This window comes from Amblyomma americanum, chromosome 1 (assembly GCF_052857255.1).
Source record: "Amblyomma americanum isolate KBUSLIRL-KWMA chromosome 1, ASM5285725v1, whole genome shotgun sequence".
NCBI lineage: Eukaryota > Metazoa > Arthropoda > Arachnida > Ixodida > Ixodidae > Amblyomma > Amblyomma americanum.
Window position 1 is genome coordinate 287,868,808 of NC_135497.1, and position 27,863 is coordinate 287,896,670.

General features: G+C 45.6%; 2 protein-coding genes across 3 annotated transcripts in view; both read left to right on the plus strand.

The window, feature by feature from the left end:
- Positions 1-10,027, plus strand: part of Nulp1 (Nuclear localized protein 1) — a 48,910-nt gene extending 38,883 nt beyond the window's left edge. Inside the window, exon 14 of the mRNA XM_077649506.1 lies at positions 9,460-10,027. Within this exon, the coding sequence (XP_077505632.1) occupies positions 9,460-9,699 (240 nt within the window). The 3' untranslated portion in view covers positions 9,700-10,027. The remainder of the gene's footprint in view (positions 1-9,459) is intronic.
- A 15,034-nt stretch (positions 10,028-25,061) lies between these two features.
- Positions 25,062-27,863, plus strand: part of LOC144115231 (plasmanylethanolamine desaturase 1-like) — a 211,206-nt gene continuing 208,404 nt past the window's right edge. For both annotated transcript variants that reach the window (XR_013311309.1, XM_077649510.1), the window contains exon 1: positions 25,062-25,410. Coding sequence is in view for 1 of the 2 variants with exons in the window: in XM_077649510.1 (XP_077505636.1) it covers positions 25,218-25,410 (193 nt within the window). In the remaining variant the exon portion in view is untranslated. The remainder of the gene's footprint in view (positions 25,411-27,863) is intronic.

A 27,863-nucleotide genomic window follows, 5' to 3' on the forward strand; every position in this document is an offset into this window, starting at 1 on the left:
GGGCATCATGTGGCCTGCGTGTTGATGGCAGCTATGGGATCGCCACTTAGCATTTGCAGTAGCCAGAACATAACACATTTTGGTGATATGTATGCATAGTTTCGCAGCAGTGTTGTTACATGCAGTGGAGCAACCTGCTTAACGTACAAATGCATTAGGCAGGTGATTAAAGTGAACATAGCATACGACACTTGGTGGGGAGGTACGTGTAGCCTCCCAGTCTGCAGAGGCATGTAAAATAGTGAAGCATTACCTCGAAATGCTCAACTACACTACTTCATCCAAAGGTACCACAGTCTTACCACGTCCTTGGCTGGAGTACTCTATTATTTTTCATATTTGAATGAGTGCAACTCCTACTCAATAGCCAGCTTGCTGTGGCTTGCATGCCAAAAATACTGACCTTTTTTGGTTAAAACCGAATTTCGAAAATTGAATTCGGCTTACTTTTATCTTTTTATTCAGTTCCAGCCAAAAAGTCCAACCGTTAAATATAAGGTGCTGCCCAAAGAAAAAATGTAGAGGTCATTTTTTACATAATGAGCAAGATAGTGATTTTGTGCAAGCAATGAATATCAGTTGAAAAAGTAAATTATCATAAGCAGTGAAGCATAACTGTGAAGATAAGAATGTCATAAAAAGTCAAAAAGCAATACCGAAATACAAGCTTTTAGTAGTATATAAATATAAAAGGTTTTAAAGGGACACTGAGGAGAACCCTATCAATTTTTTTTTGTTAGCAAAATCTGATAGTTCGGCATTTCATGGCTTTGTTGCCGCTTGTCGGGCAGCGAAAGATGCATTTATTTAAAAGAAATTTGGATTCGAAGTTGACAAAGTTTTTCCCGCCGCTCCGATTCAAACTCGAGAACTCTTATGACGACACGGAGAACTCTTATGACGTCACAGGACGGAGCGACGTGAAACGTGACGTAAACGGAGACTCCGTGATTTCTGGCGGCTAGCGGTGCGGTCTAGCAGCTGCCGAAATGAAAGCTACCGCCGCCGCACGTTGAATGCATCTATCGGGGGTCGCTACCATCGCTCTGTTTACATTTGCACCGGCGTCTTGCCAGCGTAGCGATGGATCCCGTTCCCGAACCCGACGACGTAGTTCTCGCAAAATCTCCGGCCTGCATTTCAGCGACCTCAGCCCCACAGAGCGTGCGATGCTTTTGAGGGAGCACGGTTAGGTTTGGCACCAGCGGGTCGTTTCCCCTTCCTTAGTGAGCAGCCGTTGCAAACTAAATATCATAACCCCAGTGCGGGGAGTCGCGATGCGCCAGGACAAAGGCGGCGCCTTGCACAAATCGGAGGCTAGCCGGGGCTTTGGGGCCAACGGATTGGGATTCCTAGAACGGCGCAGTTGCACGGGGCAGCAGGCGGCGTCGAGGTCTCCCACGGTTGCAAGGGCCAAGTTATTTATTTATTTTATTGCCACAAAAAAAGATAGGTGCTCAAGGGCGGTCGAGATTAAAGTGGGCGCCTTGAAACTAAAGCCGACGCACGACGCTTCAATGGCTTCCGCTAGATCCAACAGGTCCACTGGATCGGGCTCTCTCGCCCACTTGCATGTACCGTGAATGGATCAAATTAGCCGAGAGCTCGAAAAGAACAGCTCCGCCCAACTGCCGAAGTTATTGAATTACGTCACAACACGCACCTCGCCGCGGAGCCGAATCAGTCTGGCCGGGCCGGCGGCGGCTGGCGCACTCGGCGCGAAATAGAGACATGCTCCAAGTCTCCCCGCCAGTGCGGTCAGAGTGCACCGAAGCCACCAAACGGGTCGGCGGTCAAGCACAGAGGGTCTCGCTTTGGCCGACGTGACGTCGCCGTGACGTCGCGTTACGCCGGAGCGTAAACGCGCCTTAACAGAGCCTGAGCTTAACCGCTAACCAACGTATTCGGTGGCGGCATCAATGGGAGCCACTGAACCCCCCGCCCACTCACTGAATAATAATAAAAAAAAAAACCTGTGCCAAGGTTTGGAATCGAAGCAGGGCCTTTGGCGTTTGAGGCGGAGACGCTACCACACCGCCACGACGGCTCAAGAAATTATCAATAAAGGCGCATCTAGTTAATGTACTCTTCCGATGCAGAAATCGCGCTTTCACTACGTATATCCTGGCCTAACAGAGCTAGGCCGTCAGCAATTTTTCTGAACTGCCTTGTACCTTGTCTCCCGTCCCTAATAAACGATTTCCGTTAAGTAGTTTGAAGTTGACTGGCACAGCCAGGAATTTTTCGCCGGGCGAGCGTGCGAAGACACAAGTGCTGCCTTGTACGATTACCGACCATCGTGTCATCATAGTTTTTCATCGACCGTGGCGATCATCTGAGCAGCCTTAACAGGCTCCTTCAAAGGTTAGCTAGCACTTGAAGTGGCACTTGGAGTTCCTCTGTTGTTCGGCGCTTGTAAATCGAAGCGCGTCAAAAACAAAACCACGGGGCACGCAAAGCTCATAGACGCGAAGCGCCTTAACAAATCGACTCTCCTGGCCACCTGTGGCGCCGCCAAGCATCGGTTTTCTTTGCTTCCAACATTCAGGTTGCCTTTTGTCTGCTTTCTTGGTGTGATAAAAGTGCACTATCGGTTTTAAAACAAAACTTACTTCAATATTGAACCGTGCAATCTTCCTTTGTCAGCCTCAGAGATTCGCGCACCATGTAGGAAGGAAAATTCCTCCAAGCTGGCGTCTCTTGTCCTATGTCACCACGCTTGTACTTGCGAGTTTGGCCTGTGGCGGCGATACCTGTATTTTGGTTCTTACTATTTTCTACCTTACAAGAGCTTTGTTTTCAGTAAGAGCGGCGTTTTTGTGATCAGGAGCTGGTATTCTATCCATACAAGCCAACTTCAATTTCTCCTCAGTGTCCCTTTAAAGTCTTTCAAACAACGACGTGACATTTACGCTGTGTTGTGATTTGACTTTGTTAAATGCAGAAAACAAGTGGTAGGGAAACAACTCAAATATCGTAACGGAACCTTGCAGCCTTTTAACATTGCAAACTGAGCTGTGATTTCTGGCATGTTGATAATAGATGCAACTTTGTTGTGTAGATGAGAGGCTGCCAAAGATGACAGCCTCTCATTTGCCATAGTTGATCTTAGGCGAGTCTTTATCATTTTAAACTTAGAGAAACTTCTCTATGCTGTTGCCATAGAAATAGGCGATGTAAGGAGTAATACTTCATAAGCGTAACCCATGTCTGAGGGAAGTTATCCTCGATGTTTTGGTTTATTATAAACTGAAGGACAATAAGAGGAGTTTTGCAACCAGGCGACGCAGGCTGCGTAGGTGCAAAGTTCGTCAAAAAGGTCCTTATCATTTATGTCAGCACTTTATTTGTCCTAGAGAGCAGGATGGAGGTCGCTGCGCAGTCTAGCAAGCACCACTCTTTTTGAAGTTTTTTGATGTTGCAGAGGAAACCCCCAGAGATTCACATGCTGCTCCATATAGTGTATGGAGCAACTGACATCTTTACAGAGTCCATCATTTCATGCGAAAAATTCCTCTTGATTGTTTTTTCTCCATCATTTGCTTAGTTGTCTCTTTTGTACTTGAATTGTCGTTTCTTCTGCCACAACTACGAAGCTGGCCTCACGTTTGCATCAACACCCATGCTTTCAGCAGAGGCCTTGGCTATCAGGGAGGGGTTTTCATATTCGACATCGTGATAGTTAGAAATGTATTCTGAACGTGCTCTCCGCATCTGTGTACATGTGACAATGTCACTTATTTTACATGCTTGCGGCATTACCCTAAACAGGATTTCATACCAAAGTACATGCTATGGCAACAAGGAACCTGTGGTCTGTGAGCTGTCAATAACTCTTGAAGTGCTGATAGAACACACTTTGGCTTCGCTGACTGGTTTAAACCCGATGAAATGTTTTGGATAATGACCTTGCCATTAATTGTGTCCAAGAGGTAAACTGTAATACAGTCGAGAGTGCACGTATAACGAACTTGACGGTAGCGCGGGTTGCGTTCGTTGTATGCGAGGTTCATAGTGGGCTTCCCATGTTACAGTAAAAAAAATACAAGTTTGGACACTAAGCCTGCTTATTCAAACTTGACCCTATTACGGTGCTTTCCAAGCTCTCCAGCACAGACGTATGCTCATCGCTGATATCCTTGCTATAGCAACACTCTGGTTTAGAGACGCGATAAAATTAATCGTGGTGGAAGCGCTCAGGGTAGCTGGTGGTAGGTCAGCCTCCTCGTCATTGTCCGCATCAGATTCCTGGCAGTGAGAGATTTTTTGTACTTCGTGTGCTATGATTTTCATCAGTGTATGGCTTTCCGATGTCGGCGTCATCAACCTCACTAACGAAGTCACCTTTGGCGGCATCAGGTCCGGTGAGCTATGCGGCAACAATTTGTTCCCACGAATTCACATGCATCTGTGAACCGGGTGCTCGACAGCGTCCTACATCGTTCCTGGTTTTTTAAACGCTGCCTTAGGGAAGCAATTCTTGATGTATACTGCAGTGAGTTCCCTCCATGCGACCTTATTTTTCCATGGTGCGGAGCAGAGGAAATTCGAACTGGAACGTTGCGACACCTCATCGGTCATTTTTTATTAGTATGAGCTGGTGACACGCTACCAACAGGAAACCTTAAGCACGTGAATTTCCATGTCAAATGGCTGGTCTTGCTCGTCGCATTCAGTGGCAGAAGAGCATGGTCACCGCAGTGAGGGAAGGCAGCACGTTGTGCGCTGCACAGTTGTTGAGCACGAGAAGGACTTTCCCATTTTCTCGCCATCATGGTCGAACAAAACAATCACTCGACGAGCATGTTGCCTGTCATCCCCTTGACTCCTCTAAACTTAGGCGAAGTGGCACACTCGCCGAATGAAAAAAAAATCGCTCATCTTTCAGGTCTTTGTGTCTTTCATGTAGCGTATGAGAAAGTAGGTTTTAAAGCATTGCATATTGCATCTCTTCCTGATGATAAACGATGACCACCAGTCACAGCTGTTCATGTTTATGCTGAGAAGGCTGCCAATGCGAAGCTTACTGAACTTTACACCAGCGCTAGGCATCGCCTTTCAAGGCATGCATTTTCGACGGGCGCTTCGGGTAAAATGTTATGTTGGCATTCGATAAGGCCCGTATTTCTTATTTGGCATCTTTTTTATTGTTTGTTCTTTTTTGTGCCTCCACATTATTTCCATAGAAAGGGGGAGCAGCCCATACAGAGTGTAGAAGATGCTCTCCGCTTCTGAAAGAAGTGGGTTTCCCTCTGCAGGGCTGCGTTTACAGTGCCTCCTCGTTTGCTGTAACTGAGTTGCGTGCCCAGAGGTGTTCGTTGTATCTGATACTCAGTGCCATCATCCTAATACATATTTTGACGGTAGCACCGCCCTCGTTCATAATTAGCGAGCATTCGGTAAAACTGTGGTCGTTATAAATGGGCTCGACTGGACATAACTCAGGTATACAGGTATGATGGAATGATTATTTGCAGGTTTCAACCTTTCTGTTATGTACTTGACCTCATTCTTTGCCATTATGTCAATTTTTTCAGCCTTAATTGTTTTTTCGCACTAGTGATATGCCACATCTCTGCACAGCACATGCCTCAATTGCACTTTCATGACGTAGTCATATTCACCAAGAAGCTTGAGTAATAGCAGAAAGTTTGTGTTGTTTTCTGTGAAATTGAAGAGTCATAAAGTACAATGTAATGGTGTGAGAAAAAAAGGTTTATTCTGATAAAGCACACAAAGACTCTCTAAGATGCCTTTCCAGCGTTCTTTCTCTTGCTTCATGATGAGCTCATGCTCCTTGTCAATGCATTCGCTCTGCTTCATTCTGTGATTTGCTCATGAAATGATTTATTGACTTTTTATAGCTTGCAAGAATCTGTGCCATGTGCCTCCAGTTATTGGATCCAGTCGTTGCCAATGACGACTTGAGATTTGTGGAAATATGGGAGGGCAGACTTCCGCCCCCGCACTCCCTCTCCGCGGATGCAGCGTTTCCGCTCGCTACCCGGGGAGAGGTTCGTGCTTGAGGGAACAAAGGGGAGGGACGACAAAGCGTGAACACGTGAACACCCATATGCTATTTATTACACTTGCAATTAATACACAGAGCGAGCCAGCTAGCTACAAAGCATCAACGAGGCATTCCTTGGAAATAGAATTGCTACTTAAGGCTACGTAAGAAGGGCTTCCGACTTACTAGCTAGGGCAGAGGCGCGACTTTGGAGGCATCGGCGGTGAACGTTTGTATGCTCTGACAATGGCAGACGGATTTTCCCGTGCGCGCCGCATTCTTGGAGCAAAGCCATCCCCGAGCATTATCTGGGGAAGGCGCCGAGAGCGTGCGTTTGCTGCGCTCACTTCGCTGCCTGGAACCAGAAGTCTAGCGGCAAGGCACAATGGATCCCCGTATGCCGGCCGCAAAAGGTGACGAGAGCATGCGGCTGCAACCGCTCGTGACGCTGGCTGGATCTCGAAGAGACTCTCAACGGCTCCACACTGGAGCGGAGTTTTGCTTAGCCTTCGAGGGTGCACTCCCATCTCTCTTTCCGCTTTCCCTATGAGGGAGACTTCCCTCCTCGCCCAGCCTGTGCTGTCCTGACACACACGATGGTGAAGATGGGCCACGTCAAAAGGGAGGGGGGAAACAGGTTCTCCACAGATTGCAGGCATAGAGCTTGGAGCAGAAGAGTACTCTGTATGCAGGCATAAAATAACTGAGTCAATGCCGCTTCAAGACTTTACAGTTATCGAGGTGCCTTTCGTGAAACCTAGTTGAGAAATTACGGTTGTGCTCAGCCAAGGGAAACCCATGCTGTCCTTGTTTGTGTCTGCAGGTACTCGAGCATGGGTGGATTTTTTGGAGGGGGGGGGGGGGGGGGGAACCGAGAAATTTTACATAGGAAAACCATGTAGAACCTCATTTTTTCAATGCAAAATGTTCAAATCCGCCCCCTGTGATCTATAAATGCGCCCTTGCAGTTGAGTCACCAAAATGTTGTGAATAATTGTAATACTATTGGGTCACCAAGCAGAATTGGCTATATTTTTTTTGTGTACTGTAGTGTTCGCTATCGCAGTCAGCATGGGTTGTTTTGGCAGAAATTTCCCTGAAGCAGCAGAGCAGTGTTAGCTGGATTTTCGTATGGTGCTTTAGTTTCCTGCAACCTTGAATACTCTGCACATGTTGTACACTTTTCATGTAATCTCTCCTCTGAGTCACTTTGCTCAATGATACTTGCTTTCTTAATGCACTTCCACTTTTTCTGAAACCATTATCTAGCTTGTGCAGCTCATTTTTAGTTTTCCCTACTCTGCTCTTAATAGTGCCAACCAAAAAATGCAGCACGTGTTTTGAGTAAAATATTGATAGAAGGACAAAGTTGAAACGTTAAATTTGGTGACTGCAGAGTTTAAGCATATTTCCAGCTGGTAAGGTAGAAATTGCTGCAAGCATTATATTTATCATTATGGATCTGTGGTGCTGAGTAACAGTACCTCAGCTGTGGACTGGTGTCAAGGAAGCTTGGCGTACCAGTTTTCTTCGTGTACACAGACAAAAGTCCAATGTGGTGACATTACTATTTTCAATATGAGCTGAATCTGCTTAGTTAAGTTGTAGGTTGTGTGAGGTTAGTCAGGCTAGTTTAGCCTTACTGTGAAAATTAAGCTTTCTCTTGTACTTCAAAAAGAGCTTTTTCCATCTTTTCTGCTTCTCGCTGAAAAACTGTGGCCACCCACCAGAAGTTTCAACATTTCTGCCTCCTTTTCCTTTCACAAACTGTCCTGCTTAGAAGTGTGCATGCGACGAGACAGCTTGTTGGGAAAGCTGGTTTGTGCAATCCATGTCTACATCGCAAAGGGCAGGACGCAGCAAGATAGGACAGCAAGAATCAGCGCTCTGTCTTGTCTGCCTAGCTGTGTCCAGTCTGGTAGCGCTGTATCCATCGGTTGTAAGAAATATTAGTTTTTGCTCAGGCTGTTAGCGACAGGGGAGAGGGAATTTTAAAGTAAAAACAAGCTGTGCTTTAAAATAATGTCACACCCAGAAAATCCAACCTTTAGAAGAAGCCAGGTCATTGGATGAAATTTTTGTTTTCATTCATGCATACATAACAATAGTAGCACCTAAAATCATTCTTTACTCAAAAATAAAATCAATCCAATTTCGTGCGCTCGTTTTTTTTTTTTTTTACGGCTAAGTATTTATGGGTCCACAGCTTAAAATCCTGTGCTTCTCAAAGACGTGAACCAACACTGCTCGTGCTGATAAGCCTCGTGCACAGGTATAGAGGCACCACTGCTCCAGAACAATAGACAAGAGGTGTCAACTCACGGACATGCTGAAGGGAGTTTTTAATTTTTAACAGATCAGTAGACAAAGTGCTGTAACAACATTTTTCCCCCACCACTCTCCTTTCTGCTGCAGTTTTTGGGTGCTTCAAGGGTACTTGTTGTCTCCCTCACTTCAAAGAGCACTCCAGTTGTCTTGGGGAGAACGTCGGTTAGGAAGGGGGGGGGGGGGGGGATAAATGAGGGTAAGGGTATAGCGTTACACGCACAGTGCAGATCAGCGCCCCCTTTTTGATGGTGCCCTATGCGACCACACTAGTCACCGACTCTGAAGACTGTGATTGGGCTAACAACTCCATGCTGTTATAACTTTCTTGGCATTGTTTGCGAATGCGAGGTAAAGTGCGAACCATGGCGTGAACACTTGCCGAACTACCACCAGCCGCTCATGTGGAGCAGTGAAGCATGCTACCTGCCAACAGAGTGGGCACCGCTTGTCTTTGTGGAGTTCATTATCCATTTTTTTGTCTTACTTCATTCAGTATATGAAGCGAAAATTGCATGTGTTTGTTAAAAAGAATTTGGAAGATATATCGAGGCTCGACTGTATAACATGGATCCACATATTTTTTCTTTATTATTGGCAGTTGAATGTTTGCTGTTGTGGTATGAGCTGAAGTTGTGTAACTGAGTCAAGCATGGTCACTAAATAAAGTTCATGCCCATGGGCTTTTGTTAATAATTGGCATCGACAACAGGCAGTCACCATATGTGACTGGTAATATGTGGAGATTGCATGCGAGTCTGTCAATTTGTTTTTCATGTACTCTCAAAAGCAAAAGCACCTGCGTGCAAGGCCGAACACACCACACAATGCGCTGTATTGGTTCACTTTGTGCACATTTGACTTGCATTGTTGTGTATGAGGAGAACCACTCTGAAACTGCTGTAGTAGTTGAGGTTGTGAAAAACTTGCCTGAAATTGAGTTTTTTTTTTTTAAAGTAAGTTTTCTGGATAGACATCTTCCAGGTCTGTAGCAGTAATTTCAAAATGCTGCTGCCTGTGTGCATACTGTTTAGTGTGCTGCACCTGTTCCTTCTCGTTTTAAATCTTCTGCTGCATTGAAAGTGTGGCAGAGCCTCAATGATGTACATGTGGTCACATTGCAGCCTGAGGAGGTGGTGGGCATCGACGTGCAGAACCCCATGGTACTGGTGGAGCCTGGGCCAGCCGAGCAGGGTGCAGTAGGCGCTGCAGAGGCAGATGGGGTCAATGCCGATGCGGCCGACCTGCGTCGAAGTGTCACGTCACTGCTGGAGGCCATGCGTGACCTCCTCAGCAGCATCCATCTGCCCTCGGATGTTCCAAATGATGGCGATGTGGACAGCGATGACGAGCACGAGGACTGAATTGCACCCTGGCCAGTCCATTCCATCTTGTGAGAGCTTTCCTTGTTCCGCAGCTTTAAGCCACTGACCGAGATGGGCTGGCCAAACAGCGCTGACTTGCAAATTGGACTGATTCACTAAATGAATTGCAGAAGTTGCTTACAGAACACGTTCTGTAGCCGATCAAAATCACAGCCAGTTTCTTGATGGAATTCCAGAGCCCATTTTGCTACCCCACTCCATTGGGCTTTTCACTGCTAGGCACAGCATATCAAGGCCTATGTACTGAATTGGATCTGCTTTCAGCATGGTTATACCTGTGGCTCCTATAAAGGCTGCACATCTATAACGCAGTGTGTGTTATTTATTTGTCACCTTTTTAGTGACTGCATTTTGCAGTGAAAACAGTTATCTTCCTTTCCTCTCAAAACATAGACCTGTATTCTTGGTTATGGGAACTCTCTACCTAAGGAAGTTACTTTCCGTACTGTCAGTAGTCTGACAGTAAGGTTGAGAAGTTTCGTCAAACCTTATGTCCTTTAGGAGGTAAAAACGCCGAGATATGATGCACACATGCAGTTTTGTCCAGGTAGGTGACAATTAAATAAGCTTTTGTACTTCTTAAATCTTCTTCTAGGGGATACTTAAAGAATTACCACTCATGTTACTTTGTCATGATACTTTATCATGATTATTGAGTGGTTGTAAGAACTAAGACCAACCTTTCCTTTGGAAAGACAGCCTTTTGAAGCTGGTTTTTACAAAAGTTTTTATCTTTACACCAACCAGGTTTGCAATACCTTTGCCTAGCCAAGAATGAAGCTGCTTCTATACTGTTGCTAGGCCGCATGCAGTGTGCTGTCCTCAGTTAAAAAGACAAGTCTCAGTTTTTGTCATGATGCTTGCTTTTGTTATTTCATGTGGAAGATGTTGGCTTCCTTTAAGACACTATCTCCTGTGTGTGCAGCATGGAGACCACATTGTCAACACAAATAACATGGTTTGTGTACATGGGCTGTGTGGAAATTTTGCATCTATCTGGTTGGAGAGATCTATTTGTGTTTACCTTTTAGCCAGCATTTTGGCTAGTTTTAACCTCTTGTGACATCTGTGCACTTTGAGCCAAGTGTTTTAAACTTGTTTGGCTGTAAATGTGATGGATATGTGTCGTTGGTACAAGTATGGTGTGTACGTACCTTTGGTGACCATTGTGGTTGGCCTTGCTCACTGGTGTAAGCACATCATAATTTCTTGGGATCCTCCATATCATTTACTGTTTTCTTTGTGTGTCAGACGTTTGGTGTAAGCACGCACAAATGGCAGTTTGAACGTCGCGTCTTTTCTTTGTAGCTGCAATGATCGTTGTCATAACAAGTTAGTAACGTTTATGGTTTTCTTTTGATTAGATTTACTCCTGGTTTTTCCTCAGCTGTAGCTGTAATTGTCAAAAAGGCTCTCCTGCTGACTAGTTTGCTTCTTTTTATTGCAGGAAGTGGTAAGGATAGTGTGTTGATATTGAGTGAAATGCAAGTTCAACTCTTAGTTCATATCAAACTGATATAGAGAAATGATTCCTGAACTTTCTTTTGGAAGAAGGCCATAAACCATTATACATAAGGCCCCTAATTTCTCGTGATTTTGCGAAAAATCTGCAATTTATGCATCTTAAGCAAAATTGTGTGTTAGCAGCCATATTTTCTTGTCTGATGCTATTGTTGTTACAGGAATCAGCAGGAACAACAGTATGATGGAAAAATTTATTTTTACCTTATTTGCACTAATATAATGTCAGGGGGTATAATTCGTGATAATTTGTAAAGAAATATTGTTACGATTATGATTTAATCTTATACCCGTGCCACATGGGCAAATTTAATGCCATTAGGTGCCTACTGCTTTAAAGGGACACTGAGGAGAACCCAATCAATTTTTTTTTGTTAGCAATATCTGATAGTTCGGCATTTCATGGCTTTGTTGCCACTTGTCCAAGAGCGAAAGATGCATTTATTTCAAAGAAATTTGGATTCGAAGTTGAAAAATTTTTTCCCGCCGCTCCGATTCAAACTCGAGAACTCTTATGACACGGAGAACTCTTATAACGACACAGAACGGAGTGACGTGAAACGTGACGTAAACGGAGACTCCGTGATTTCTGGCGGCTAGCGGTGCGGTCTAGCAGCTGCCGAAATGAAAGCTACCGCCGCCGCACGTTGAAAGCATCTATCGGGGGTCGCTACAGTCGCTTCGTTTACGTTTGCACCGGCGTCTTGCCAGCGTTACGATGGATCCCGTTCCCGAACTCGACGACGTAGTTCTCGCAAAAACTCCAGCCTGTATTTCAGCGACCTCAGCCCCACAGAGCGTGCGATGCTTTTGAGGGAGCACGGTTAGGTTAGGCGCCGGCGGGTGGTTTCCCCCTTCCTCAGAGAGCAGCCGTTGCAAACTAAATATCATAACCCCAGTGTGGGGAGTCGCAAGGGGCCAGGACAAGGTCGGCGCTTGCGCCCATCGGAGGCTGGCCGGGCCTTTGGGGCCAACGGATTGCGATTCCTTGAACGGCGCGGTTGCATGGTGCAGCAGGCGGCGTCGAGGTCTCCCACGGTTGCAAGGGCCAAGTTATTTATTTTTTGCCACAAAAAACAAATGGGTGCTCAAGGGCGGTCGCGTTTAAAGTCGGCGGCTTGAAACTAAAGCCGGCGCACGACGCTTCAACGGCTTCCGCTAGATCCAACGGGTCCACTGGATCGGGCTCTCTCGCCCACTTGCATGTACCTTCAGATATGTACTGTAAATCGATTAAATTAGCCGAGCTCGAAATGAACAGCTCTGCCAAACTGCCGCAGCTGTCGCACCTCCCCCCGCCAGTGCGGTTAGAGTCGCCGAAGCCGCCGAGCGCGTTGGCGGTCAAGCGCAGTTGGAGTGGAGTATAGAGGGTCTCGCTTTGACCGACGTGACTTCTCCGTGCAGCACGCGCGCGCGCCTCGCCGCAGCATAAACGCGCCGTTAAGAGCCTGCGCTTAACCGCTAACCGACGTATTCGGCGGCGGCATCCATGGGGGCCACTGAAACCCCCCGCCCACTCACTGAATAAAAGAAAAGAAGACCTGTGCCAAGGTTCGGAGTCGAACCAGGGCCTTCGGCGTTTGAGGTGGAGACGCTACCACTCCACCACGGCGGCTCAAGGTACAGCTGTCAATAAAGACGCATCTAGTGAATGCACTCTTCTGATGCAGAAATCTCCGCGCTTTCGCTAGGTATATCCTGGTCTAACAGAGCTAGGCCATCAGCAATTTTCCTGAACTGCCTTTTACATTGTCTCCCGTCCTTAATAAACGATTTCCATCAAGTAGTTTGAAGTTGACTGGCACAGCCGAGAATGTTTCGCCGGGCAAGCGTGCGAATACACAAGTGCTGCCTTGTACGATCACCGACCATCGTGCCATCATAGCTTTTCATCTACTGTGGCGATCATCTGACAAGCCTTAACAGGCTCCTTCAAAGGTTAACTAGCACTTGAAGCGGCACTTGGAGTTCCTCTGCTGTTCGGCGCTTGTAAATCGAAGCGCGTCAAAAACAAAACCACGGGGCACGCAAAGCTCATAGACGCGGAGCGCCATAACAAATCGAAACTCTCCTGGCTGCCTGTGGCGTCGCCAAGCATCCGTTTTCTTTGCTTCCAACATTCAGGTTGTCTTTTGCCTGCCTTCCTTGTGTGATAAAAGTGCACTATTGGTTTTAAAACAAAACTTACTTCAATATTGATCTGCGCAACCTACCTTTGTCAGCCTCAGAGATTCGCGAAACCAAGTAGGATGGAAAATTCCTCCAAGGTGGCGTCTCTTGTCCTATGGCGTCACCACACTTGTACTTGCGAAATTGGCCTGTGGTGGCGATACCTGTCTTTTGGTTCTTGCTGATTTCTACCTTACAAGAGCTTTGTTTTCAGTAAGAGTGGCGTTTTTGTGATCAGGAGCTGGTATTCTATCAATACAAGCCAACTTCAATTTCTCCTCAGTGTCCCTTTAATAAGGGAGTAATTACTGATTGGCATCCACCCAAGCGCAACCATACGGCTACAAAGGAAAGCTGTATACAGCTTTCTCAGAAAATTTGCAGTTAAAGAAAAATTCGTCCTGCCGTTTCACCGGAGCAGTCGCTCTACCAACTGAGCTAATCGGGATGGCATGCTTATGGTTGGGTGTGAGCGAATTGATCAATAACTCGAAGTAGGAATAGTGTTGGTCAAATGTTTAGGGGAATCCCCCAAGGAGGAGTAGATTTGTAATAAGGGAGTAATTACTCATTGGCATCCACCCAAGTGCAGCCATATGGCTACAAAGGAAAGCTATATACAGCTTTCTCAGAAAATTTGCAGTTAAAGAAAAATTCGTCCTGCCGTTTCACCGGAGCAGTCGCTCTTACCAACTGAGCTAATCGGGATGGCATGCTTATGGTTGGGTGTGAGCGAATTGATCAATAACTCGAAGTAGGAATAGTGTTGGTCAAATGTTTAGGGGAATCCCCCAAGGAAGAGTAGATTTGTAATAAGGGAGTAATTACTCATTGGCATCCACCCAAGTGCAGCCATATGGCTACAAAGGAAAGCTATATACAGCTTTCTCAGAAAATTTGCAGTTAAAGAAAAATTCGTCCTGCCGTTTCACCGGAGCAGTCGCTCTACCAACTGAGCTAATCGGGATGGCATGCTTATGGTTGGGTGTGAGCGAATTGATCAATAACTCGAAGTAGGAATAGTGTTGTTCAAATGTTTAGGGGAATCCCCCAAGGTGGAGTAGATTTGTAATAAGGGAGTAATTACTCATTGGCATCCACCCAAGCGCAGCCATATGGCTTATGGGGGTTATTCCTGTAATAATGCTCAAAGGGCTAGAAGCAATAGTCGCTCTCTAGCACCAGCGTGCCAGCCCTAGCAGTCAGAGCTGTGACCCCCAACCCGCGGTGCAGTAAGTCGCAACCACGGCGGGTTCGGGCCAGAGGGGACAAACACGAGTGTGCTACTCGGATGAGCATTTATTGCTCCCGAGCAATACAATTAGCAGCAAGCAACAAAGCAACCGTCGCAACGAGGGAGTGTTCCGCTCGCGTACGGGGGTGAAAGGCACAAAAAGGGTGGAACGCACACAACATGGTGGGAGAGAAAGGTTCCGCTCACCTCGCGTGGCTCCTCGCTCACGGCCCGCGGCGGTCAGTTCACACGCGGTGGCCGGGCGATAACGGCAGCGGTCTCCGTGGCAGATCTGCGTCCGCGCGTGTGCGCGGCTCCCGCCAGGCGACCCCCGGGCTCCAGGAGAACCGTGCGACCGCGCCTTCTCCAGGGATGTGGAGAGGAGGTCTCTCCGTGAAAGAGGGAAAGTCTCCGCGGCGGCGTCGCTGCCTCTCGTCTACTCTTCGACGACTTGTAAAATCGATGTTCGTGAATCTCGGTAGTTTCGATCTAAAGCGATGTATCCCATTCTTTTGAGCCGGAATAAAAGTTTTCGCGCTGCGGGGGCGCGAAAGGAAGCGGGGGTGGCGTGAGTGCCCTCCCTCGCAAACCTCCCGAACGACGCGCGCATAACATCGCGTGATAATTACGCGCGGCCGTTACCATGGAACAGGGGATTCGCGTGTATCCCCACAGGCTACAAAGGAAAGCTATATACAGCTTTCTCAGAAAATTTTCAATGAAAGAAATATTCGTCGTGCCGTTTCACGGGAGCAGTCGTTCTACCAACTGAGCTAATCGGGATGGCATGCTTATGGTTGGGTGTGAGCAAATTGATCAATAACTCGAAGTGAGAACAGTGTTGGTCAAATGTTTAGGAGAATCCCCCAAGGTGGAGTAGATTTGTTATAAGGGAGTAATTACTCATTGGCATCCACCCAAGCGCAGCCATATGGCTACAAAGGAAAGCTATACAGCTTTCTCAGAAAATTTGCAATTAGAGAAAAATTCATCCTGCCGTATCCTGGAATAAATATATGCAGCCTAATTGTCATTGTGTGAATTATGCACCTTTAAGATCTCAAGGAACACAATTTGGGTGCAAAAATATTAAATTAAATTTTAGAAATTAAATTTAAAATTAATTAAAAATTTTCGACAAGGTAACCTTCCATAAGCTTTTTTAAGGCGTAAACCTTTCTTGGCTCATTAGTGGCGTGGATGGAAGTTGTAGACGGAAGTCTGTGGCCAGAAGTTGTCCACACGAACTGCCAGTCATAGGTTGTATGGTAAATAAAACAAAAATGTAAAAGTTGATTAAGGAACAGTTCATAAGCAACATGAAAGCAAAAAATAAAACGAACATAAATATAAATAAAATGAAAAATGGAGGGACAAAGAGAGGACAGGCGCTCGCATTTCCGATCTTAAGCAGACTTCAGTGCAATCCTGTAACTTTTCGTGGCGCGTATACATCCCCTAGCGTAAGTTTATGGAGTTGCATCTAGGGTGCTTTGCTTAGGATTTAATGATGTACTGTGTAATTTTCACACTCATAATTATGGTGCTGATACACTTTCCAGGCCAGGTTTAAAGACAATGGTGTAATACAAGTTTTTTTTTGCTAATATTCTTTTCTGTTAACTTTTGATTGCTAGTGCACATGGAAAAGCTGTGTGAACACACTACACAGTAACTCAATTGTGTAACCGTTGCAACTTAAATATAGGATTCATCTACGCCATTATTTTGCAGTCTTGTTCCCCCCCCTTCTTTTTTCAATAAAGCTGAACACTGAACAACACTTACAAGATATCATTGAAGAGCAGGTTGTGCCTTAAAAATGCTCATGCGCTTTTGGTTTTACATCTGTCACGTTTGCGATTCTTCACAGCACTAGCCAGAATTTTCAACGGGCTTTGTAAGAGAACTACTCGTGAATGTTCGAGAAAATATGCTGTGTGCATATTTTGGGGCCGAACAGGCATTTTTGATTGTGTGACCATATGCAGGGCTTGTTATTTTGGGCTGTGCTTGTGCCATGTCCGATTTTTACCTGTGTAATATGGCTAAGGCTGTTGCGTTCATCTAGGCAGTTACACCGAGGTGAGCGGACACTCACTGAAAATATTGCACATACATTTTAGCCACCAAAATTACAAAATTGACCAGTTTCTCAATAACCCAAGAGAGCCGACACAAGGTACGATGAGAGACTAGTGAAACGTGCCCACATATAGTTTCTTTCGGCAGAAGGCTGCAGCTTCAACTGTTTTATAGTTTTATGGGTCGCGAGAAATTTTGTTTGCTTCCTTCTTTAACTCTGGAGGAAGGAAAATGAAAGCCAGTAAAACTTAAACGTTTATGTACTCCTGAGATTGAAACCTTTCTTAATCTAAATGGTATGCCACTAGAAAGGCCATATTTGGTAGCGTGCTGTGCCAGTGGGGATATCTGCCTACCATGCATACTTTTTCTACTTTCGCCAGGCTTTTGCACTCGAGCTGAACGAAAGCCTTAGTGCTGCTGCTTCTGTATGGGGGCTTGTCTTGTTGTTGTGAAACGTTTTGTGGTAAAATGTGCATACCTGCTTACCTTGAATGTGCTTTTGTGTTGCGACAATTGTGTTGCATAACAAGGAAGGCTTTCCTTCACATAATGCAATCACTCAGTATGCACATTACTGTGGCTCCTGTGCAGCCCATTTTTTGTGACGTGCCTCTCCTTTTGCTAACAGCCTACCCAAGGAGCACAGCATGCTGCAAAGTGCCCACATGTGTGTGTGCATGTGCAGAAGCATGCTTACCAGCAGTAGATATGAGCTTTGGAGTGGGACGAAAATGCATTGTTATGTTTTTTGCAGTTGGGTTTTAAGTTCGTGTTGTTCACAAGTGTATGGCTTGTGTTATTTCCAAGGCTTTTTTGTTCACATCTTGCAGCTTTTATTGGTCATCTGAGCGAATGACTAGGGTTGGCTACCTTGTATGCAGAAAAATCCGCCATAATAGCTGCCAGATATCAGGTGCATGCCATTTACAGGCTTGCACATCGCTTCGTGGTCATGTTGTGTTTTGGAGCGAGACACACATGTGAGCTTGGATGCCACTCTTTACTGTGTACAAGTCGAGACTTTGTGGGAAAAGTTTTTATATTTAAACGCAGCAAGCTTTTGCAAAGAAATTTTAATGGAGATAATTTCGTGTGGAAGAATGCCTGCTTCAGTAAGCAGGTGTCACTGCTGCTTCCATCTTGTGGCCCTGAAACCTTCCCTGTTGCTCTTCACATGACATTTGTGCGAGTTAGAGGTAATTATATCTTGCTTGTGTATGTCTAGGTATGCTGTTTGTGTATATAACAGAGATGTGCAGCATGTTTGCTGGTCATTGTGAAAAAAAAAAAATTTTTTAATGTGCTTTTGCGCATGGAGCGTGTGTGGAGTCGCATGTGGCGTCTAGTCTGTACTGCACAAGCAGTCGACAAACTCTGGCTACTGACAGCTAGAGTATTGCCCCTAGCATTCATTGATGGTTGCATTCCTCGACATATTAACACTAACAAAACTGGAAATTTAAAACATTGTTTTGCCAGTCAACTGCACTTGGTATGTGGCTAGCTACCCTGTGTAAGTGGCTTGAGTAAACAGTGGTGTGTCATTTGAGCATAATCAGAGGCCCACTTATGTTGGTCATTATGCAGTTACTGATAAATCATTCTTGCAGAAATGCACTGCTACATATTAGGCAGGGTATGAAAAAATACATTGGGGCAAGGAACTACATTTTTATTGTTTATTTTTTCTTTAGTGAAAGCAACATGGTGAGCTCTTCAATGTCATGATGTTGCATGATGCTCGCTTTAGAGCAGCAAGCTTTGAATGCAGGCCATTTTATATTACATGCATAAGGCATCTTGCATGTTGTGTGTAGTTTAGTTTTTTTTTTACCTCTAATTTATAGTTCAGCGTATGTGACAGTTATTTCGATAGCAGTGTGGTGCCATCCTTCACAAGGTTTGTGGAGCAAAAAATTTCAGACACGTTGCTGCATGCGCAGTGCAGTGCTTACAAACCATTGTAAGCAGTCTGAACAAACTTGGCCTTCAAAACCCTTGCTTACTACAGCAGATCTGAAAAATGTGTGTTCTATATGCACAGTGCATCCGTTGCATGGCACGGTTGGGTAAGAACATTGCTTTATTGCTTTGCTCTCGAAAACCTGCGACCTTGAAGTTTGTCTGGTCTGTACTAGTAAAAGTTTTTGATTATGAAGCTGCAAAACTTCATTAAAAAAAAAACTATTTCTGCACTTTTCCATGGTGTATCATAGCAGTGGTCACATTTAGCCACTCTTAAGGAGGCACGAAGTGGATCGAATAATTTGCACCACTGCGGATATGAAATACAAGCCACCTTTATAGTGCAGTTGGGTGTGTGCTGTCACACCCGGCATCACAGTACAAGCTGCCGTGATCTTTAACTCAGTTACGTCACTTAGTAAATTTTGGTATTATCTTTTTATTCACAACTTGAAATTTTCACTTCAATCATTGGTAAAAAAAAAAGTTAGAATCAAATATTTCACTAGTTTTCGCTGGTTGCGGAAAGGTAGCAGCCAAGCATTAAATCTGTGTGCCATGAAGCAATCCATCTTTATTGTTTGGCTGCCATTACACAGGGCATTTCATGAATGCCTTGCTTCTCTGTTGTCTTGTAACCAGTGCTATGGAGCCAAGGCATTATAGTTCAGTAGAGTTCACGTGTGTTCCGTTGTCTGGTTTTTTGGGTAAAAGCTGTTTAATACACATCATACTGCACGTTTTTACACATTTACAACCATGGAGCAAGAATTCACATTTGTACATAAGTGTATATGTTGAATATTAATTGTCTTGCCTTGTGTATAGCTGTGCATTTTTTTTAAGCACTTTATTTGTACTCTTTTTTGACTTTCGGTGTTTATTGCCATTGTTGTGGAAGATGCGCAGCTATTGAGTAGTCACCCAGCTCTGTACCACTTGGTTTTTGTTGACACTGGTGGCACTTGCAATACTAACTGTATTTATGTGCGCAAATTTCTGATATGTTGTTAGTTTATGAAAAAACAAATAAAACTATTAAAAATGACATCTGCTTATTGTGCACTTTATCAGCATCTTCTCAAATTAAATGAGTGAAGAAAAATTATATCAGCACTTTAAAACATGAAACTTGATTGCATGAAGAGCATACAGAACGGGTATCTACTTCTGACTGGTTTTTCGTTGGAATAAGTCAAGCTCACGATCAACTCTACCTCCCATAAACTTGTACCTTTTTCATTTGTAATGGGCTAGAGAGAGAAAAAAAATGGGGGGAACACTTAAGCTCCGCTATCAAGGAGTTGACGCGATGCCGTTAATGCTTCCGTCATTAACTCCACTTGGTCTCATTAGGATATTATCCAATGACGTGCTCTGCTAACGTTGCCAGATCACATGACACACCAGTGCCACATGACAAGCATACAGTCTTTCGCATATGCCCACTCCTCACTGACATGAACTTTGTTGCATGTTAATTGCTTCCTTAATTACTCTCTCTACACACATACTCGTTAGCATACAGTCGTAAGCTACCACATTATGTGAAAGACTGCATGACATACATATAAAATAGCGCTTTAACCAAGTCGTATGCAGCCGCCGCGGTGGCTCAATGGTTATGGCTCTCAGCTGCTGACCCGAAAAACGCAGATTTGATCCCGGCTGCGACGGTCGCATTTCGATCAGGCGAAATGCTAGAGGCCCGTGTACAGTGCGATGTCAGTGTTAAAGAACCTCAGGCAGTCGAAATTTCTGAAGCCTTTCGCTATGGCATCCCTAATAGCCCGAGTCGCTTTGGGACGTTAAACCTAGTAAACCAAAGTCGTATGCACGTGCCCGCATGGCCTATGGGTAGCGTGCGACTCGCAATCCAAGGGTCAGGGGTTCGATTCCCCACTGATAACCCCAATTTTATTTTCAGCACAGTTCCTATGCTTTATATACTTGCATGTCATAATGACATCTGAGTCATGCTACGACCTTGTAATCGCAATTTATGTAATATTTTAATCACTTTTCAATTACAGAGTTTGCGACAAAACACCGTATGGTGCATTTTCCGCTGAACGAGAGCCTTAAAGCTGTCGCTTTAAATATAATTTGGGCTAGAACATAACCAAAAGCCTGGCTGATAATTGCGGGAAATCAAAAAGCATGGGCGCAGAGAAATGTCTCATGTCAAAAGCTGGTGAAACTACTCTAGGCCAACATGGTGTTCTGTATCCACTGTGGAAATGTAGGCATACTACACTAGTGGATTTAACAATTATTACAAATGAAGTTACACTGAGCAGAAACCAACAAACCTGCAGACAATACTAAACTAAAAGAAGCTTGCCAGAAAATATGCAAGTGTTAAAACGGCACATGTGGTGCAACTCGTCTTGCTAATTTTCCAAAGTAACAGCCTCAAATAATTCACGGTGGCTTGCCATTCTCTTGAGGAATCTAAATATGAATTCAGGATGGCAGCTGCATCACTGCCCACTGTCAGGCGTCCGAAGTGATTTCTGAAGTACAGAAAATCCAATATGTGACAAAACATATGTTGATCAAAACAGGAACTGCTACAGTAACAAAGTACTGGAATCTAACTCGGCAGTAATAAGTGTGGGGGGAAAAACTGACCATCAATTGAGAGCTACAATGCAGAAGTGACCAGGAATTCACACATGCGAGGCTGACTACATGAGCGAATGGTTCACCTAAGTTGACTACTTTTTTACACCAGGAGATTATGAGGCAAGCACATTTCTATATTTCGCTGGGCAACACCAATGTCGTCTCCCCTTTCTGGACAGTGTTTTGCAAGTCAATAAGATTTCATTACCTCTCAAACATGGCATATCTGCTGATGTAAAAATGAGTGATGTAGCAGCTTTTCAATTAATACTGTAAGCTCCTTGAAACTTGAAGTTGTTGCAGTTTTCTACTCTGCATACCTATGACTAAGAAATGTTTGGTCGCAAAGATCACAGATAGCTGACCATAGCAATCGGTGGTACTAATGGCTTCATAAGTCCGTAATGCACAGTACAGAGCCGAGTAAAGGAGCCCCAGAAAAAGGTTCGAAAGTTTCTGAAAAATAAAAAAGGCAGGAGCTCTCAACTGGCTTGAAATCAAGATGAACTCCACTACTGCACTAGTGTTAGTAAGCCTAGCGCTGTGCCGGCGTTTTTTACGAAACAGCATGACCACACATTGGCACTACTGAAGCAAGGCTGAATGGTGGGCCAGTTGGTATGACAGGTCGAAGAATAATTTTTACCAGCCGAAAAACGAGGGACAAGAGAAGAACCTACACAGGACAAGGCTGGACTAACAACTAATTATTCTTTAAGTTGTTAGTCCAGCCTTCTCCTGTGTAGGTCCCTCGTCTTTTTTCGACTGGTAAAAATTATTCTTCGACATTGGCACTACGGGCCAATGGGCTTCAACTATGGCATCGGCACAAGCAAAAATGCAGCGCTCACTCAGCACCCGACTCAGTTCGGGAATTGGGTATCGCAGCAAAAAGAAGGAACCCTCTCGATACCAATAACTGCATACTAAAGATCTTACTAAAGATAAAGTGTTAGTATATATGGTTTCCGATTGATTTATTGAAATACGTTCCGTGCGGGCGTGTGGGCACCGCTTGGTGACTTGTCCTGAGCCGCCACACCTGAGCGAACACTGTCCCCGTGTGGAAGTCAGCATCGAGCAAATGCTGTTGTTGTTGTTGTTAGCCTATCAACAACAACAACAGCATTTGCTAATGCACACGCCTGACGGTTGAAGCGGTGTTAAAGCTACAAAACTGCAACGAAAATACACCGTCTGCAGCTCACTAACTGGTTGGCATGGCGGAATGAACGCGATTTAATATTCGTAGTCAAAACACACGCTACTCGCACCTCAATAATAGGCTTCCGGCCCGGTTCACGAGTGCACAGCACGCTTGATAACGCAAACATAAAACTTGTAGCTGTACCAAGGAAGAGCTGTCATATCGCACATCTGCCTCATCTAAGAAACACTGATGGTCACGGACGCTGCCAGCTGATTGATATGACGAGCGAAATGCGAGCGAAGCGAACATACCGAACCAATGCCCCCTGAAGAACATGCCTGAAGCGTCAGGGTTTTTTTCTGCCCGCCGTAGAGCGCGCGTCCACCGTATGGCGGCGCTGTCAGAGGACCCTCTAGCAGACGACATGCAGGCCGTACAGAATTTTCTTGTGACTGCCGTTGCAGCAAAAAGTACGCCTTCTGGTGCGCTGTTTCTTATATTATTTTTTGTGTGGTGTGTTTAGTGTTACCGTTTGACAAGTGACGCGTCGATGACTGTAGTTGCTGGAGGGAGGAGCGAGTGAAACTGCATTGCTGCTGCGTTCCGTTTTGAATGTACAGTCAGCAAAACAAGAAGCCTGGCGTTTCGTTCCATGAAATTCATGCTGAATTATAACGCCGGAAAAGACGGCTCAATGCAATTCGAAGAAAAAACTGGCAGCCAAACACAACATCAAATTATTCTGCAGTTTGTAGCTTGCATTTCCAGCCAAGGAAATGCTACTGCAGACAGTTTAAATTTGACTGCCCACCAAGACAGGGGTGGACTCTTTTAAACGACGTCAGCGCACCTAAGAGTGTTAAAGGGCCTCAAGAAGTTCGTTGATATCATGATCAAAGATCGAACGCATCTTCAAAGGCCACTGGACACATGCTTAATTGCTCTACAGTATGAATAAAATCGCGGGTTTGCCTCTCCTGAGAACAAGGATAGCGGCATATTATATGCAAAAAGTTCATCAAACCGTTGCTAGCAAACCATGCACTTGACAACAGACAAGAACGCAGTTGCGAGGATGTACAACAAGAAACCTCTTTCCCGAGAATTCTTGAAACAGCAGTAAGAAACGAATTCCGCCGCCTTCATCGCACCGACGCATGCCATTTTTTCTTGTAAGTGCGCACGTGTCTGTGCAGCAGGCCTGACTGACCGGATTTCTCCAAATGACAAGCACGTGCGTTGATGAAATATGACGACTGGAACAAGGGTATCGAGCATCATACATGGTGAGCGACGTGTGAATATTTAAAAAAAAACTGCGCTTGAAGGCATGCAGTTGTCATTTCATCAACGCACGTGTTTGTCATTTGGAGAAATCCGCTCAGTCAGGCCTGCTGTGTTACTCCCAAAGTCACTGTGCGCGTTCATCACACAGGAACCTAGTGATCGAGCTGTGTTTCTAGCGATAAGAATAAAGAAGGGGGCATGGGCTTATTTGAAATTTGTCAGCGTTATTCGAGGTGGTACCGTTCGGCGAAAGCTCATCGGAAAAATGACCAGAAACAGCGCAGCTAGGCTGCCCTCAAGTCTGCTTCACCCGATCGAAACATCTCTCGCAAGGCTCCGCAGCAAGATTGTAACAGACGCGCGCTTCGCAAAGTTCTAAGAACATTAGATATGAGGGATGTGCCCCCTGCGGGCCAGCGACTCCACAGGCAGGTTACCGCGACGTCTCCGGCTTCCATCCATTGGGCGCCATATATGCAGTCCTCCTTTGCCACGGGTCACCTGGCCACAGTTGAGAGCTCAGGTAATTCCGGACTTCCTCCTGTCCTTATTCTATGTCATGGATTATTTGTCTTTTTTGCTTGTCCGAAGTAGTTCTTGCCATTGGCAACAGTACAATACACCATGCATCATGCAGTGTAAATACTTATTTTGCTTCATTTCGAGCCACTTCAAGCACTTGTTGCAATATGGATGTTTCGAACATGTTTCTTTTGTTGTAAACCGTCCAAAAGTTACTGGTTATGCTGCAGACAAAAGACCCTAACAACAACGGTGTGCACAGCACGCTTTCAGATTTCGAAATCGAAACTGATGATCCTCTTTCAGTAATATGCGGAAGTCAGCTTAGACTTTTAAAGCATTTTTTGCACTCTGAGACACTTAAAACATGTTTTTTGTCGTTAAAAGACGAAAAATTGTTGCTCAAACTCCGAAAAAAAAAGGATGAAACAGCATGATCGGGCACCGCGCATCACAGTCTCGCAGGCGTTGCAACCGAAAATCGAGGGGTTTTTTTAGCGCCTCCTAGCGGCCAGCCTGCGCAATGTCGTGGTGATCTCGGGGCCCATTGAAATCGAGGAGACGCTTTAGGCATTTCGAACATACACGATAGATTGCACATACATATTACTTAAGCGCAATTTTATGAAAAAGTTTTTAATAAACGATTATTAAGTTTTTTAGGTTCAATAAAAGAAGGGGAGAGTTTGTAGAAGCGAAACATTCATTCTAAAGCAGAGCCCAGATGGCGCTCACCTCCACCTGTCTGTGAGAGGCGCGGTCTTTTTTTTTTATTTGTCCATCGGCGAACCTCTCCACTCGCAAATGAGGTTGTGATAGCGAAGTGTTCGGGCAGGCCGGACGGTGTACGAGTTCGACGCTTCCGTTTCTTTCTTTTCCTTTAATTTCCGAGGGCTTTTATTTGGACTATCTAAAGGTGCCACTTGAAAGCCGATGGCAATGGCGTGCAACCTGTTACCTCCCGTGAAAACGGAAAAACAAATCTACGAAAACTCAATGCCCGAAGACGACCCGAACAGCAACTCGGACACATATCAACCGAGCAACACAGTCGACGGCCAGCTGAAGCCGAGGTGGGGACCACACCATGCTGGTGCTCGGGAGCTGGCGGGCCTCTACACCCGAGGTGAGCACGACGCGGGCAGTCACAGCACGGACGGACGTTTCTCCGTCGAGATCCGGAGAGAGACCGGAGTCATCGCTGCCCAGCGGTGTTACCTTTGCTGCAACATCAGCTCCGCCAGGCTGTTTACCTTGCTGCATGCTTCTGCACATCGGTTTTTCAAGCTAATCTCCTCGTTTCGCTTCTAGTTCCTTTGAAACACGCATTGAATGTGACCTTGTTGCAAAGCTGTCTGCTATGCGGACTCGCATGTCGGCATTGTAAACAACAGCTAAGCAGGCTGACTAGGCAGCAGCAGAGTAAGTGGCGTTGAGTTTTGCCCGTGGCGTCTGTTCGACGACAGAGCGTGTAGCTGCCCGCGCCCACGCGAGCAGCGAGATAGAGCGTGCTGACTGCGTCGTAGCTGTCAATGTGCCGGCGTCGGTGGAAGCCCGGGGTGGGCCGATATGAATCACCGCCGGAACTTTCCTTATATACTCCACTGGGTGGCTGCTAGCTCTTCGGCTTACGGCATCGTCTTGATATGAAGCGTCCGTACTCTGACCACCCGTTTCATAACTAATTAAAATATTTTCGCGCAAGGTCCGGCGGTGGTTCAGAGCGTGGTTGCATTTGTTTCCAATCTTATAGTGGCCCCCACATTCGTTATGTCTGCATTCTCGCCCGGGGCAACTAGTCAAGCGTATCGTAAGCAGTCTTTGACGAGCGTCGAACGAACCGAGCACCTTTTCCGCGTCATGTTTGATGAACATACACAAAATAGAACTCGTTCGTGTTCGGCACCTTTTCTGATGGCGCTTGATTTCCGCATGGTGCAGAAACGGTGCCACTATGAACAGGCTTCAAAGTCAATGGAAGCTTCCGCGTTCGACACGAATTTATTGAGCCGGATGTTGTGGGATTGGAAAAGACGTCGTGCACGAAACAGTTTCAAGTTGGTCGACAGTGTTCATCCATACTTTTCGTAGTGCTTTTAGCGTTTTTCGCTGCTGTGTTCTTAGTCGTACATGTGCTAGAATTGATAACGTAGCCTAATCTGTGGTATCTAAAGTTTTATTCTCACCGTGTCAGATTGGGCGCTCACAGTATAGCCAGCTTTGTGTGGATTCCACTTCAGTTTGGACCTCGTAAATGATCCGAAAAGCATTTGAAAAGAACGCACTTAAATTGTGTACATTCGGTAAATGCATCGGATTTAATTTTGATTGGTTCCGATATGCGTTTGTTTTTTTTACCTCACTGTTCGTGAAAGCCTTCTTTCCTCGTTCGACATTTGCACAACCTTTCCAGTGCAAGAAGTTAGGAGACGGCTCTGTACAGTGTATGTAAAAACGTGGTTAACTTGCTCTTGCACGAGCTTATTGTGCCACGGTCTCCGGACGGACCGTTAAAATTTGTTACGTGCCTTCCAAAGTCGCCCATGTTAGCCGCAGCGCCTCCGACGCACGTGTCTCGCGGACTGCGGAAGCTGCATTGCAGACAATTGTTTTCTTTTCATTATTATTTTTACATTTTTATTTGTACATTCATTCATTTATGTACTTCACGCCAACGAATTCCGTCAGCAGCTTTTTAGCGGTGCTGATAAGGCGCAACGCGGATGAAAAATCGTACATCATCGCGGTACAGCGACTACGGCGTGCACTTTTCTCTGCGCCCGTCACTTTCCACGCAAAGGTTATCGCCCCAGAGGAAGCTTTCAGCGGAATAATAAGTTGGATGTCACAGCAAGTCGGCGGCAGCCTGCTGGGGATCCCCTTTTCTGTTTGCTCTTCTTGTAATACTACACTCTTACTGTATAGCAAGAGTATAGTATTACAAGCCAAACTGGCACAGCCGGTGGGGTAGTATCGTTCGCAAGGAGCTCACGAGTCTTGTGTGGCATGCTGCCTTTCTCCCACAAAGCATGTTGCTTCAGCACAGCTGCAGCAAGTATTATTCGCCATACTTGCGGTCCGCGATCTCAGCCCTCTCCTTGATCTTTGCCCGTTTGCGCTTTTCGTGCAGTGAAAGATTTAAAGTAGTGCACAGACGTTTCCGGTCTGCACCGAGGTACCCCACCGCAGAAAGGCGATCATTGGGAGTTTTTAGAGTATGGGAATTATATCGGATAAGGGGATAGGGGAACAACGAGGTGGTCATGCGCGAAATAGTTTTTAGAATAGGGGGACCCTGTAGGCTGGGAGGATAGGTAAATAGCGGGGCGTGAGTGGGCAGGTGCAGAGCAATAATGCCGTCAGGTTATTGTTCTGCGCATGCGCACTGGCGACCAGCTATTCCCCATATCTCCCTAACCGATAGTGTCCCCCTGTTCTAAACTCGCTAAAGCCCTGGACGGTCCGGAGTTCAGTGTATATTTCGCAAGTGACAGCTTCTTGGTGGGGGAAATACTCGTAGTACTAGTCACGGGGTGTTGACGACAGACAAACAGGCACGCGAAGAGATCGAAAGCAAGC